The sequence below is a fragment of the Hirundo rustica genome, chromosome 1, assembly GCF_015227805.2.
Source record: "Hirundo rustica isolate bHirRus1 chromosome 1, bHirRus1.pri.v3, whole genome shotgun sequence".
Lineage (NCBI taxonomy): Eukaryota > Metazoa > Chordata > Aves > Passeriformes > Hirundinidae > Hirundo > Hirundo rustica.
The window spans coordinates 13,057,532-13,071,610 of record NC_053450.1 but is presented as its reverse complement, the minus strand read 5'-3'; the positions used below and the strand labels follow the sequence as shown (position 1 = coordinate 13,071,610).

The window sequence follows — 14,079 nt, the reverse complement described above, 5'->3', positions numbered from 1 at the left end:
GCCAGGACTCCTGTGATATGCAGAGCAAGATTCCTTCCTACCCCCTTAAAGGTACTGTTTTATCTTTCAATACCCAGCTATTTTGGGAAGTCTATGTCAATGTTATATTTAAAGAAAATTATAAAAAGGAGTCAGAAACTGACTGTATCTAACCAATACATAGACAGAGATCTCTTATAAAAATCTGCCGTTTTCTTATCAAATGTGCAATTCTTGCACATGCAGACAGAGTATAATTTATATCATATTTCTGCAAGAGATCTATCACCTCCTTATCCAGCTATTGTGGCCACTCTATCAGGTTTGCCCAACTTACGGGTTTCCCTCATATTATGTGTATGGGGATTGAATTACAGTCCTTCCTCTGTGCATTTGCTTGCAATTTTCCAAAGACATGTCCAGTTTATGACATGATTTGTGTGTTTCCTTTTTAACAATTCTTCAGAACAACTGGTTTATTGTATCATCCCTACTTGGATATGCAACACCCCCACACACCCTATCCTCTGAGGATTTCATGCAGTAATAAGGTCACCCACTGTTGTGTAACTTTCTTGAACTCTTCTCAGATGACATTTTTCATCCAGAAAATCTTTTATTCCCTGGAGTAGCATAGGTGTGGGAATTAACAGTATTCCCCACACAACATAGCAGGTGATGAAGTATTCAGAGATTTGTGTTGTACTTCTAAAATATCATAGTTTAAAAGTAGAGACATTGGTACCAGCCCCAACAATTAGTCCTCCACTCACTCCTATCTAACCACAATTAGGGTAAGATGCAGAATTAAATTTGTAATGCGTAATTAAATTCCAGCTGCTTAATGAGTTGTCACACAGCAGCTGAGCCACGGCATTATCTATGATCTCAACTCCAGACTGGAGTAAGCTCTGCTCTGTGCGGCTCTGGCTGTAGCTGAGATAAAGAGGTTACACACTGCTGCTCTTTCACTGCTCCTAGTTTTGCTCCTGGATTTTTGCTTCTATCTGGAAAGATAATAGGTATGTTTCTCACCCTCTCTTCTCCTCACCACCCATGCCAAAAGGTAACCCAGGTCGTAACTAGCCAAGGGAGTACCTACACTCACTGACAGATTTTACAACAGCACAAGTACCTCATTCTGGCTCAGCTACAGCCAGACACATCTGCCTGCAGCTCTAAATCTCCTTGTCTCACATTTGCTGCGGACTAAACCACATGCAGACAACACACACACACTTGCTAAGCCTACAACTGTCTGAGTAACTCCCTTTAGCCTCTTGGGATATTTCTGTCTTAAGGAATTTGGGGGATGATAAGGACCAATTCAGCAAACAGAAATGACAGATTAGGGTGTTCCCAAACCCGTTCAGATTTCCTCACCTCTACCATCTCGCTCTTTTGTGAGGTTAATTCATCAGAGAGCATTTAAACCATAGTTTCCTAAGCAATCAGTGCAATGAAATGTGTATGCACCTTGGCTTCCTGCGCTTAAAACTTACTAGTTTCACTTTTATTGTCAAAGCAAGCCACCACAGCATGCACCAATAGGGGCAAGCGCAGCAGAAGCAAGGGGACTGTCTAAGCTGTAGTAACACAGAATACCTGGAAGGACTATTTCCTTGCCCAGAGTAAGGGTTCAGAGCTAGACAAACCAAGTCCAACACTAATCTAAGAGACTGGACATAGTTCAGCCTCTGCTGCTGTGCTCAAGGCAGAAATTTATTCTCAAGTTTCCACAGCCTCTGCAGTAAATCAGGTAACAGCGATTATTTGTGGACTTAATGAATAATTATGAAATTATGCTGTGCTATGCTGATAAAATATTTATACTAAAACTGCTCAAGAACATTACTAGGACAAAAACCTGAGAAACCCATAATGAGAAGGAAACATTATGCCATAGTAAAAAAATTACAGTGTTACACTGCCGCCTCAAGTGAGGGTTTTGTCCTAGCTGTGTCTAATTTATGCTTATCAGTGCAAGCAACTTTCCATAGTCAATGGATTTATTATTCTGAAAAGTAAAAGCCAACTCAAAACATTACATTGAACTGATAGACGGAGGGCAGGCTGGGGGGGACGGGGTAGGGATTAGGTACAAATTGTTCACATATGGATTTTTAATTATTATTATTGGCTACGTTCCACAGCACAGGGGGAGGGGAGAAGAGGGAGGAAGAAAGAAGTAGGAGGGAATTTGAAACTTACTGGTTGACCTCCCCACCATCTGTGATTGAATTTCTCTCGCCCTCGTAGACTGAAGCTGGCATCAAACACTGGGTCATACATTGAATTGCCAACAATCCCATGCGATTCAGGATAGAGTCCCTTTGTACAGAAGTAGATTAATTAGTAAAACCCTAATACACACAAATACAGTGCTTCATAGCTATCTGCAAATACCACTAAGTTATTTTAAAATAAGTATCTTTGAAGCTACATCCCAGAAAAGATTTTTACTTTCCGGTAAGCACATTTCACTCTGGCTGTAGCAATGAAAGCAGTAAGAGATAATTGAATTGTGCTAAAAAGAATAAAAACTCCTGTTACTCAGTACTTTCAACGTTTTCACACTGTTTAAAAGTTAGTTTGAGGTCAAAGAAAAATCATAAATGTATGAAAAGAAGATCTATTTGTACTTTCAGTTCCTCTTCATGGATGCCCTTTCTGGACACGGTAATTTATTCTTTGGTTGCAAGACTAATACTCAGCATTTCCATTTTATGGTATTTTATCTTCATGAGACCTCCTGTTAGATAAGTTATTTCCAAGAAAAAAAAAATAAAAAAGTGAGGCAGGTCACTCAAAGCCATGGCTTTATATCACAATTTGTCCTGTGGTAAAAGCAATTCAGGGAGAAGAGCAGAAAATTCCTTTCTCTGGGCCTCTCCCCTCCCAACCTATTCTTTCTCCATATGCTCCTGTCTCATCAATTTAAACATTTGTTCAGTGGCCGCACCAAAAAAAAAAAAAAAAAAAAAAAAAAAAAAAAAAAAAAAAAAAAAAAAAAAAAGAAAAAAAAAAAGAAAAACCAAAAAAAAAAAAAAAAAAAAAAAAAAAAAAGGAAGGGAAGGAATTGCAGCTGCAGGTAGAGAGTACTTTATAGCAGGTTTGGGAGTGCTGTTAGTGTCACACAGGTGTGGGGACAGCCTGGCTGCCAGCCCTGCCACAGCAGCACAGCGATGGCTCCTCTCACTGCAGGGGCAGCACGGGGTCCAGACACTCAGCAGCTGCACTCTGCCCCACTGACTTCGGCTGCTCCAGCACAGAAACAACTGCTGGTTGTATTCAGGGCAGCATTGCAGGGGTGGGGTTTTTCCCCCCCTTGGAAAACTTTGACCTGTAATTATGCAGCAGTACAAATAACTGCAAAAGCAGGCATAAGAAAGCATAGGAAAGCTGTGACAGTGTATAATGGTGAGATAGAATCCATTTCACCACTTCAAAATAAAACAAAATACTTAAACACTTTTTCTTCAAAATGAAGAAAATACTTAACATATATTAATAACATAAATAAATAAATAAATAAATAAATAAAAATTTTTAAACCTTGCTTCCCCCATAACACATATTTCTACTCCAGCGCAACATTTTATCATGAAAAAATCCTTCCCAGGGACTTACAGTAGCGAGGGTGTACAAGTTGGGGAATGTTTTCGTAGGGTAAACAGGTCGCATGTAAGGAGAATGTGTTCCACAAGATCCTGAAAAATCAAATGCAAACGTGGGGAAGCAAAACTCAGACATGGAAAACAAAGCCAGAGAAAGTAATTTCCGTGATTCAAAATGGTGCAGAAACTAGTTAAATTTTAACTAATTTATATAAACTTTCTGCTGCTTAGCAGCAGTCAGCAGTAAGGACAGTAGTAAATCTACCCACGCACTCTTTGTACTTCACAACCAACAACTGAAATAATGCATCCAGATGACTACAGATCCAGCTATATTCCCATAGACGGTTTTGTTTTGTTTTTTTTCCTGAGCTAGTCTCCATCTAGGAGTCATTGGAAGTCTCTTGTTAAGTAAAAGAACATGAGAAAACACAGGTTTATGTTAAGTAATAAATATACCAAAGCTGCAGTTTCACACTGGGCTTTGTGGCCTCAGCCCCCCCCGCCCCCACCATAGAATCATTTAGGCTGGAAAAGATTTTCAAGATCATTGAATCCAACCATAGCTGGCTACACAAATACAAGGGCCAGCACACAGGGAAAAGAACCCAACACATTTCAAAGGTACAGAAACACAGAAACTACCATGCAATACAGAGAGCCTCAAATATGCAGTGTACCTGGTCCTCCACAAACCCAAGGTGATGCCCATTCCCAGGAGGGTGAGTGCAGGGCATGTTTTCAGCCAGTTACCAAGCATCCAAGTACAGCTTCTGCAGCCACTTATCCATACCTCTGACATCTCTGAATCAAGTGGAGAATTTCATGGGCACCTCCCAACTAGCCTGTAAGCATGCATGATATGTATCGTGTACTAAAGATGAATTTCTTTGCTGACAAACCACATTGTAGGTCACTGATTCTGAGCATTTCCCAAAGCAGCAACGGTGTGCTGCATTATTCAGGGTGCTTTCAAGTCACCAGTTGATATCACCTAATTTAAAGGGGATTTCTGCCATTTCACCTCCACGCTGACCCTTCTGTTGCTCAACAAACAATGAAAGCAATTGGGCTGCAAGAGACTGTCATTCATTTATTGACAGAAAATAGATGTACTCACTCAGTTTTTCAATATTGGGCATGACCTTGTTCCCTTTCTTCATATACGATGCACGGAAACCATCAACAGAAAAGATGATCAAAGGAGGACGAACAAAGCTAAAGGCAAAAGCAGCAGGAATATTAAGCAGCATTTCAAAATTTTAGGTTTTTGTTTTTTTTTTTTTTTTAATTTCCACTTGTTCACTGAGCCTCCAAGAAATCCAGAACTTTAGTTACTGTATAAATTATATACCTATAGTCTTTTACATACTTAACAGACCAAGAGAAACTGATAACCCTCACACTTCAGTAACAGCCAGTGTTCACTCACAAAGGGTTGATACCCAACATAAGACATCTTCCCTGAGCAGCTAAGAACCCATAAATGCAAATGGTTAAAGAAGGTATTGGAGAAGAAAATTTAACATGCACAAGTACCCAGCCCAGCACACATTCTCTAGTTAAAAACCACATGTCTTATTACAGTTGGTCTTCCTTCTCAAACAGAAGTCCATGGGGTATTTGGAGCATGCTATGCTGTGAGGCACAGTTCACTCTAACATTTGAATTTAGTACTCCTACTGAAAGTCAAGTCCAAGCAGCAGGGTAACATGCCACGGATGGAGGTACCTGGGCTTTTAATGTCATCTGCTGCAGGGATTAGCAGCTGTCACTGTCATGAGGAGAAACATCTCCAAACTATCCTAACAGCACAGGCTGGGCTGCAACCCAACACAGCACCCAAGCAGATGCTTACCTTTAGGGGTAATAGTGAAACAAATGGTTTCAAAAGTTATTTACTTTCTCCATGTTACTCATGTGCTCAAATTCCTCACTAAGTCAAGCCTGTACTTAATGCAGTTTAGAAATCCTTTCATTTAAGAACATAATGCTGGAAGTACAAAACCCCATATAAAAAAAAAAAAAAAAAAAAAAAAAAAAAAAAAAAAAAAAAAAAAAAAAAAGGCCTGAACTGTGTTCCTGTATGGCTTAACCTGAATTTTACTGAAAGCAGAACAACCTAAGTCTTTCCACTGACTTCACAGGAGTCTGGCTACCTTCCCTATGCATGTAAGCGAAGCAGGAAAACCCAGCAGCAGGTGATTGAAGACCAAGAGCTCAAACCCAAATATCGTCTGCCACTACTCACACAGCAGCTCAAAGGCAAACGCATGACAATATTATGAGCCTAAATAATGGCAAATGAGTTACAATATTATGAGCCTAACTGTACAAATGGTGAAGCCCAGGAAAGCATCCAACCCTCAGTCACATTCAGCCTGCGTGACAGAGCCAGTGCAGAAATGTGGTGGGCAAAGGTCCATGGCAGAGCTGGGGACCACTGGCTTTGCTGCATTTGCCTTTCCAGGTGCAAGCAAAACACTTACCCGGCTGGACATTCAGGAGCCTTTATCTCTTCACAGTCATCATCCACCCAGTGGGTTTCTCCTACCAGAAAAGTCACATTGGAGTTTAAAAACATAAAAAATACAAAATCTGTGGATACAGCAACAGGTTTCACAGAAAATATATATTAAAAAAAGAAAGTCTAGCTCCAGTTAATGGACTGACTTGCCATATTTGCCATGAATAATGAGAATGTCTTTCCACAAAGCTGAATAAGTGATTTGGTTATATTCTATTCAACAAAAATATCCAAACTAGCACTTCTACAAGCAGCTCTTAAAACTAGAGTTAAAAGTGTCCTTTTGACCGCAGGAGACAGTGGTAATGCTTTAGACACAGTGGTCATCTATTTTCATTTTTTTAAATTTTTGATCTGTCAAAAACAGGTAGTGCTGCTTCTGGCTGTGAATTCCCACCCTCCTCCCACCAGTTTTGATGGCTCTGTAAGCTGATTCATCTGGCTAAAGGCCCAAAACAAAATTCATTCTGGGGAAGAAAAACAACTCTAAATAGTTTCCAGCTGGTTTAGAGGGGTGATCAGCTCATGGATCAGGTGAGACTCAAGCTAAAAAAAGCATTAAATACTCTTTCAGACCTAGATTTGTTAAAACCACTTCATGTAATCAACTATTTTCTTAAAGTTTTCACTGCTGAATGCTGCGTATAGAGTGGCTCGTGACTTGCACTTTTACAGGTCAATTGGAAAAAACCCCAAATTATTAACTAACAGCCTAGTTCCTGAACCTGGAGGTGTTAAAAGAACTGCAATTCAATTAAAAGAACAAAATGTAAAACATCATCAAAAAGACCTGCAGGAAATTTGTGCTGCAGCAACACCGACTGTGACAGGAGGTGGAGGGACAATTTCCAAGGAAAAAAAACCAAAAAGACAACAAACAACACACTATCCTCAGATAGGCAAAGGCACAAATAAGGAGGAAACACTGGTCTCACATAAAGCATAGTCCTGTCAGAGTCCCAGGGTCATTGAGATAGTTTGTTGTTACCCAATTAAATGAAGATTATGTACATTAAAGCTGGAGACATTCAAATTCCTCTGTCTTGACTCTTGTGACAGGAAGCTCACAAAAAAGGCAGGAACTGGAAATTATACCAGTATTTATGTGGTCTCAGCTTCTGGTTTCTTTGGGAAGGGCAATCTACAGGGATTTGTTGGAAAATACATATTTCATTTGGAATCCCAATAGCAAAACTCAAGTAAACAAAAAGGCCCATTTTTAGTGTCAGAATGGATCTGGACTATTATAATTTTCTGAATGTATGCATTTGTCCAAAATGGTGAAACAATTTCAAACTGTAACCCTTGCCCCAGTAAATTTTACAAATGAAAAAAGGTAAGAACGAGGTGAGACACAGAAGTAAAAACCTGTAGACCTCATTACCAGGGATCAGAAGACCTGCTGTGAATGGCAGACACACTAGACAGGCAGGATACACTCTAAAAGAGCGGAACAGAGGATGAAAATAAAGTCTTCAAAGCCCATCCACCTGCCAAGCAATGTGGGCTGCTCTGCAGCCATGGTGTGTCACGGTCACCTGAAGACCACGATAGTCCTTGGATTCTTGCAACTCCTCTTCCACAAGAAACAAAGCCTACAGATACTAGGCCAAATGGTTCAGCAGAAGCTTTTGTGGTGGGGGTGGAGAGAGGTCTTTGGGACAGAGATAACATATCTAGGAGTGCTCCATTCCTTCTGAGATCATTAGATATCCCCGAACTTCCTGTGATGCAGACAAATGCATCCAAACTCTTTAGAGCTTTACTTTAAACTCTTCTTCATCCAGCTCCACCTCCTCTCTTTCTACCAGTATTTTTACAGGCAAAGATAACGTCCTTCAACATATTATTTACCTCTACTAGTGCCCAGAAAATTACAAATGCAATTCCCCACTTCTCCCTACCTCCTTAAAATAAATAAACAAACAAACAAATAAATAAATAAGCAAAGCAAAGCAAGGAGAGTTCCTCTTTTGGATGAAAACTCTTTACCCTGCCTTCTATTCAGTTTTGAAAGATAGGAGTTAGAAAGACCAAAGACGTACCTTTGCAAACGACTTGGTAATTAGTACAACAATCTCCTCTACTTAAGCAGTCTTCAGAGCAGTGACAAGCATTGTCATCATTCCTGGTTTCTCCACAGCGATCTTTGGTACACTCCCAGCCCCGAGCTAAAATATTCACGATGTAAGCAAGAATGAGAGATTGTAATCAAAACAAAAAATATTCATTCACGCTATAATGAAAACACTCTAGTTGTTAAAATAGGTATGTCAACCAGAAATAGTTATGTCAACCTTGTGACTTGCAAGAGCAGGAGGGCTCCTCCACAAACACGGTTGTGAGTATTTCTGCTACCCTCAAGTGTTGTATTCCAAACTCTGTACAATCTGAATGCCAGAGGAAGCGTAGAAAGAAAAAGACAAAAAAGGATCTTCACAGATAAATGGTGGAACCTAAAGCACAAACTAAGAATTCTGGTGTTTCTTGGGTAAACTTTGTTTTTCCTCACAACTTCTACCGTCCCCTGTTCAACCCATAGAAAGAAAGCAGAAAAGAGACTATGTCAATGCATAGTGAAGCCTTACTCCCACCATCAGTTCCTCACCCATAGTGCAGATCCAGCATCAACCTCAAAGATATGAAAAAACAAGAGCTGCTCTTCAAGGAAAAGCATGGCATAGCTGCTGTGAAAACACCATATTTTCTCATCTTGTAAATGAATTTAAGATCTGGCTTGTTTATATTAGGTGTTCACTCAAGGGTAGTACAGTGCTTTGCAACAGAGCCTGTGGTCTTAAACATATGGTTTTCCACAATAAGACGCACCTAAGAAACTATAAAAATCACTTCAGACAACAAGCACCCAGTAAAAAAAAAATCACATATCAGAGCAATGTCTTTTATCCCCTTTTCTGCTTCATTTAGGGCTTTCTTCTGTAAGTGTGTAAAATTTACAGATCACACACGTGATAATTGCCTGAATAAATGCCGATGGGAGCATATAGCCCCAGGGGCTATACAGGTATCCATATGCATATGCAAACTATATGTCTGCTGTGGACAGGAGGGTGAGGAACTGAAATTCTGCCCTTTGGTAGCAGACATCATGCTGGAAGTCTTCAAAAAGAGCCTCTCATTTTGCAGCCATTTACAGCAGGGGTGGAACAGCATCAGCCTAAAATTCGGAAATTTTTGGCCTGGAACCATTCTTGTTTTTCATATTAGATTAGCTCACTCTTTCTTGACACCAATATATGAAAATTGTATAATTATAAACAGAACTGAGGAAGTCAGGAATTTCAAGCATGGCACATCCATGGGCAATGATATTTTAAATCATTGCACTTTTCTTCTGGCTGCTTAGAAGGTATAATACTTCAATAAAGCAAGAAAAAGTTCAATGGCAAAAATAAAAGGCACCTGTGTCAACTCTGACCACAGTGCAAACAATGAAGGAGATGGGTACAACTAATAATTTCAGTGCACTATGCTAAGAAGTAAAATATAACTCATGTCCCTCTTTGAAGTTTTCCTTGCCTGTGACGCATGGAGAAAATAAGCCAAACAAAGAAAGTGAACCTATTGCTCTATTTCTGTCCCCCCTGGGTCCAATGAATTGAAGTCAAATGTTTCTACCAGTGCAGTAATATGCATCCTGACACCTGGAAATTGGGGTCTAGGGCATGGGTAGCCAGCCCTGGCTGTCCCCTGCTCAAAGACGACTCACACCCCTTCAATGATCCCAGCTTCCAAGGCACCCTCTCATGTGAGCCTGAATTGCTCCAATATTAAGTTATCAGTTAGGATGAAAAGGGATGGCTGACACAAAATGACCAATGTCCAGTTTTTACCATGGCTTTGGATTGTAAACTGGAGGTCAGACTGGTGCCTGAACACGGATTATTGCTCTTAATTCAGTGTCGGAAGATCAGCTTTTCTATGTGGTATGAAGAGTACCCTGCTTTTTCTGCCCCCACAGTAAGGAGTGATAGGTGAAAATTCCTACTGCTCCTTGCAAGGAAACATGGGCTATATTTTGGGCTGAGCTGAACCTGCCTGGCCAAGGCAAGGTAGGAGGAGATGAAGGTTATGCCAAGGAGGGCTGGTTTGTCAAGCAGGTCCTGAGCACTGGCAGAATCCAGGTGTCAGCAGCGCCTGACTGCGGGACAGGAGACCCATCATACCTGTCTTTAAGCACAGCTCATCAAAGTCGAAGCAGCAGCTGTTGTAGCTCTTGCACAGGTTGTCACAGCGGCAGCCAGGAGGCTCTGCTTCTTGAAGTTCAAAGCATCTGTTTTTGCAGGAGCCAGAGGTATTGATCCAGGGGGAATCTGACAGGACTGTGCGGAACAAGAAACAGGGCAACATCTGTCAGGCTGGCAGCGATGGGACAGTGGCTCAGCCCTGAGCCACTCGAATGAGCAAGACCTTGGATGCTTGCTCAAGGAAAGGAGCAAAGAGAGCAGGAGAATCGCTTGAAGAAAGAAAACAAAAAAGAACAAATTCAAAAAAGTTGTTCTTTTGGGGAGGGGAAAAAAAGGAAGCAGCATGCTGTGACAACATCCTGCAAAGAAACAGCCCTGGCTTTACCTCTGTAACAATCAAGAGATCATTAGCAGAAATGTATTGAAGTCTCCAAGGCCCCATTCCAGGAGCTGCAGCTATTCCACAGAAGCAGGTCTTTGTTTTCAGAAACCAAGTGACATTTTCATGGCTGGCTGGGCAGTTTACATAGGAAAGGACTCCAATTAATCTACACGCAGACAGCAGGACTTGGTTTGCTACACTGGAAGGCGTCAAATCAATGTGAAGCATGAAAGAAAACTTTAAAATGCTCTATAAATTAAAGGAGAAATAAAGCAAGGCTTTTTGATGGGCTTCTGCATAGCACCAAATTTTAAAAACACAGAAGTATTTAAGAAATCGGTAATTATTATGTGTTTAAGTAAATGGAGGACTGCCAGTCTGCAAACCACGAATAATGTATTAGACTTCAATAATCTATTTATTAGTAAGGGCCCTTAATGTCAAAGCTGCTGCATGTCTGCCCTTTACTCAAAACTTACTATTTTATACACTTTATATATTTTAAAAGTTTTTCTTGTGGGAGAATCCTACCTAGTAGCTTACACGAAGCAGGAAAAATGGGTGCTGTTCTCTATAATTAATTGTATTTTATGAAATAAAGTAAGGCAAGTATGCTATCCTTTAAATATAGAGGTGTTCCAAGGAAAATTTCACAATGCCTTTTGTTCCTTGAGAGACCTATAAAAATTAAGTATTTGAAATTGTCTTGTGTTCTGTTTTCTTGTAAGCCATGGTTTGGTTTTGGGTTTGGCAAACTTCACCATGATTAGCAGTATGACTTTTAGAGGACTGACGCAATGGCACTTTTGGGAAATAGTTGCTCTGATATTTTCTTATGTATTTTTCCCCCTACACTTTTACATAGCTGAGAGTTTAGTTTCCACATAAACTGAAGGGAAAACTCTTCCCAAATAAGATGGCATTAAATGAACACTGTGAGAATGGATGGAAAAGATGGAGAGTTTGGAGGTGACATTGTAGCAGCTGATGTCTCACCAGCCCTCATCCCAAGCACTACTGCTCCACCACTTCCCCTGGAGTGGCACTGACTCGACACCAGCACAAACCACTTCAGACAGCAAACCTGTCAGAAAATCAGCGCTCCAGCAAGAACATAGGTAAGAAACCCAAATGTACAGTGGTTGCAGTTGTGGCTCATGGCAGTGTCAAGGCACACTCATATAACTGCTGGAAAAGGCAAGGAGCAGACAACTCCACCTTTCTGGTTTTGTGGGGTTTTATTTCAATCAGGTCAGCAGCGCTCAGGGTGAGTAACATCATGCACACAGTGAAATTCGCTCTATAGGTACATACTCTGCAAGCATACTCTTAGTCAGCCACTAGTATTCTGGCCATCTGAAATTCCAAGGAGATAAAGATTGCGTATCTATGCTGGCATAGATCAGTATTTCCTTTGCTTACATAAGCAGGTCACAAAGCTGCACTAGAAATTAATCACATGAGAATTGCTTCAAATCATGTAAACACACAAATTTTCAGAGTTATGAAGTTGTGGTACTTATTTTTGATGACAGCTGCTTCCTATCAAATGCTTCTGAAAATCTACTACCAAAAAATATTTTCGTGTCATTTAACCTCTTCCACTACTTTCTCTTCTAGAAGCTAGGTAATACATAATCGCAGATCCAGTAAACTGCAAATCAAAGGTATTAGAAACTTGAAGGTATTACATACCAACATATAAACCTGACCCTGGGCATTACCCTTTTCATTTCAGAGGGCTGAGAGGGAGATCTTTTCAGAAGGCCAAAAACCCCCAAAACCAACACATCAACATGTGTTTAGGAAAGAGAAGATATAAATCTGACTGCAGATTACTTGAGAGACAGTTAACTGCAGCTCAAGGAATGAGCTGTTGTAAAGAGCAGCTCATTTATACCAGGAAACCACCCAAACAAACTGCCCACAGAATCTGTGCAATCTCAGAGCTTGAGGATTTTGAAGAAGGGCTAGGCCAACACCCGTCAGACGCACTTCTGTAACAACTGACCAGGCCTTGGGATATGGAGGTCTACACAGCTGTTCAACATCCCTTCTAGCTCCATCTTCTATAACTGCAAGTAGGGTTTCCATTTCATGTAAGAAAGGTTTAGCCCACCTACCTCATCTAATTTTTTCACATCTCTTGACAACCACTTCATTAGTGATGTAGTGAATTATCCCAAACCGCTTAGCAAATTCAGGTCACACATCCTGAGTCAATGTAGGATGCTTTCCATACCACAGCACAAAGGAGAACTTGCTGAATTTCTCCAAACACATTAAGATTGCTCCTTTGTTTCTCATGCTTGACCTTGCCTTTGCAGCCAGACCAAGATTTTCAGGTCGTGCACAATGCCATGGCACAGGTACTGACACATGCAAAATAGTTTGAAAATATATCATCAGGAGTTCTCTCCCTGGTGAGCACATTCAAATTAGCAGAAACCCCTGTACAGAACAAACTTAGACAATTTAAAATCCTTTTCAAAATTCCTGCATACCTCCACAGCTCCTGCAGTCAGATGGTGCAGCAGGCATAGGGACCTCAGCCTGAAGATCCTTCCTTTCTTATTTACATAAAGTATACATCTTACATAAAGCTTCTCACATTGTTTTCCATACATTCCTTTTATTGCCACTAAGTTCAAAACAGCCATCTAATTGTCTTCTATGTAATGGGTTAGAGAACAAAGCTAAATAGGGCAGTAGTGCCTTTGTGATTCAGTTCAAGGAAGTTTTTACATTTCTATTTTAAGGCTGTTATATTTATCTTAGAAAGTGCCATATCAAGCTATTTATTTTGATTCTGTCTGATTACAAGGTTTAAAAATAATAAAATCCATTTATTTGCAGTAGTGTTTAAAACTGGATTACACAATGTAGACATGCTTACAGAGTCATTATATATATAGTAAAAATTGCCATTTTGGATCGCATACGGAACAACCAAATACAAAAACAAAACATCTGGGAGCACTAGTTCTGCTGGATGATACTCCTATTATGAACTTGCTTTTCATTTTTGCAATGAGTTAAATCCAAACGAAAAGTCAGATAAGGGGGAAAATTACAAGTGTTCCAACAGAAGAAAAGCATGACTCTGTTTTTAATGGCATGCTTAAAACTACAGTAAGGATAGAAAAACTACAGTGTTTCTCCTTCCAAAGCATTAAGTTATCCTAATGTGATCAAGAACCATGCTTCAAGATGTTACCAAGGCCATCTTCCCTGAAAGTGCTAAAGAAGATGGCCAGGAAATTCATAAAGCAAGTGACTTACAAAGGCAAAGTTATGGAAAAATGTGAGCTTTGGTTCTCTACTGTCTCTTAAAATATTGAGGAAAAAAATTTTTTTCAATTAAAT

The 14,079-nt window shown here is 40.1% G+C and overlaps 1 protein-coding gene across 7 annotated transcripts in view; it reads right to left on the bottom strand.

The window, feature by feature from the left end:
* ENPP2 (ectonucleotide pyrophosphatase/phosphodiesterase 2) overlaps positions 1 to 14,079 on the bottom strand; it is a 72,847-nt gene that overhangs the window by 39,920 nt on the left and 18,848 nt on the right. For all 7 annotated transcript variants that reach the window (XM_040056318.1, XM_040056291.1, XM_040056300.1 and 4 more), the window contains exons 3-8: positions 10,311 to 10,466; positions 8,169 to 8,294; positions 6,086 to 6,146; positions 4,717 to 4,814; positions 3,610 to 3,689; positions 2,191 to 2,310 (exon numbers count right to left, since the gene is read on the bottom strand). In XM_040056318.1, coding sequence (XP_039912252.1) covers positions 2,191 to 2,310; positions 3,610 to 3,689; positions 4,717 to 4,814; positions 6,086 to 6,146; positions 8,169 to 8,294; positions 10,311 to 10,466 — 641 coding nt within the window. The remainder of the gene's footprint in view (positions 1 to 2,190; positions 2,311 to 3,609; positions 3,690 to 4,716; positions 4,815 to 6,085; positions 6,147 to 8,168; positions 8,295 to 10,310; positions 10,467 to 14,079) is intronic.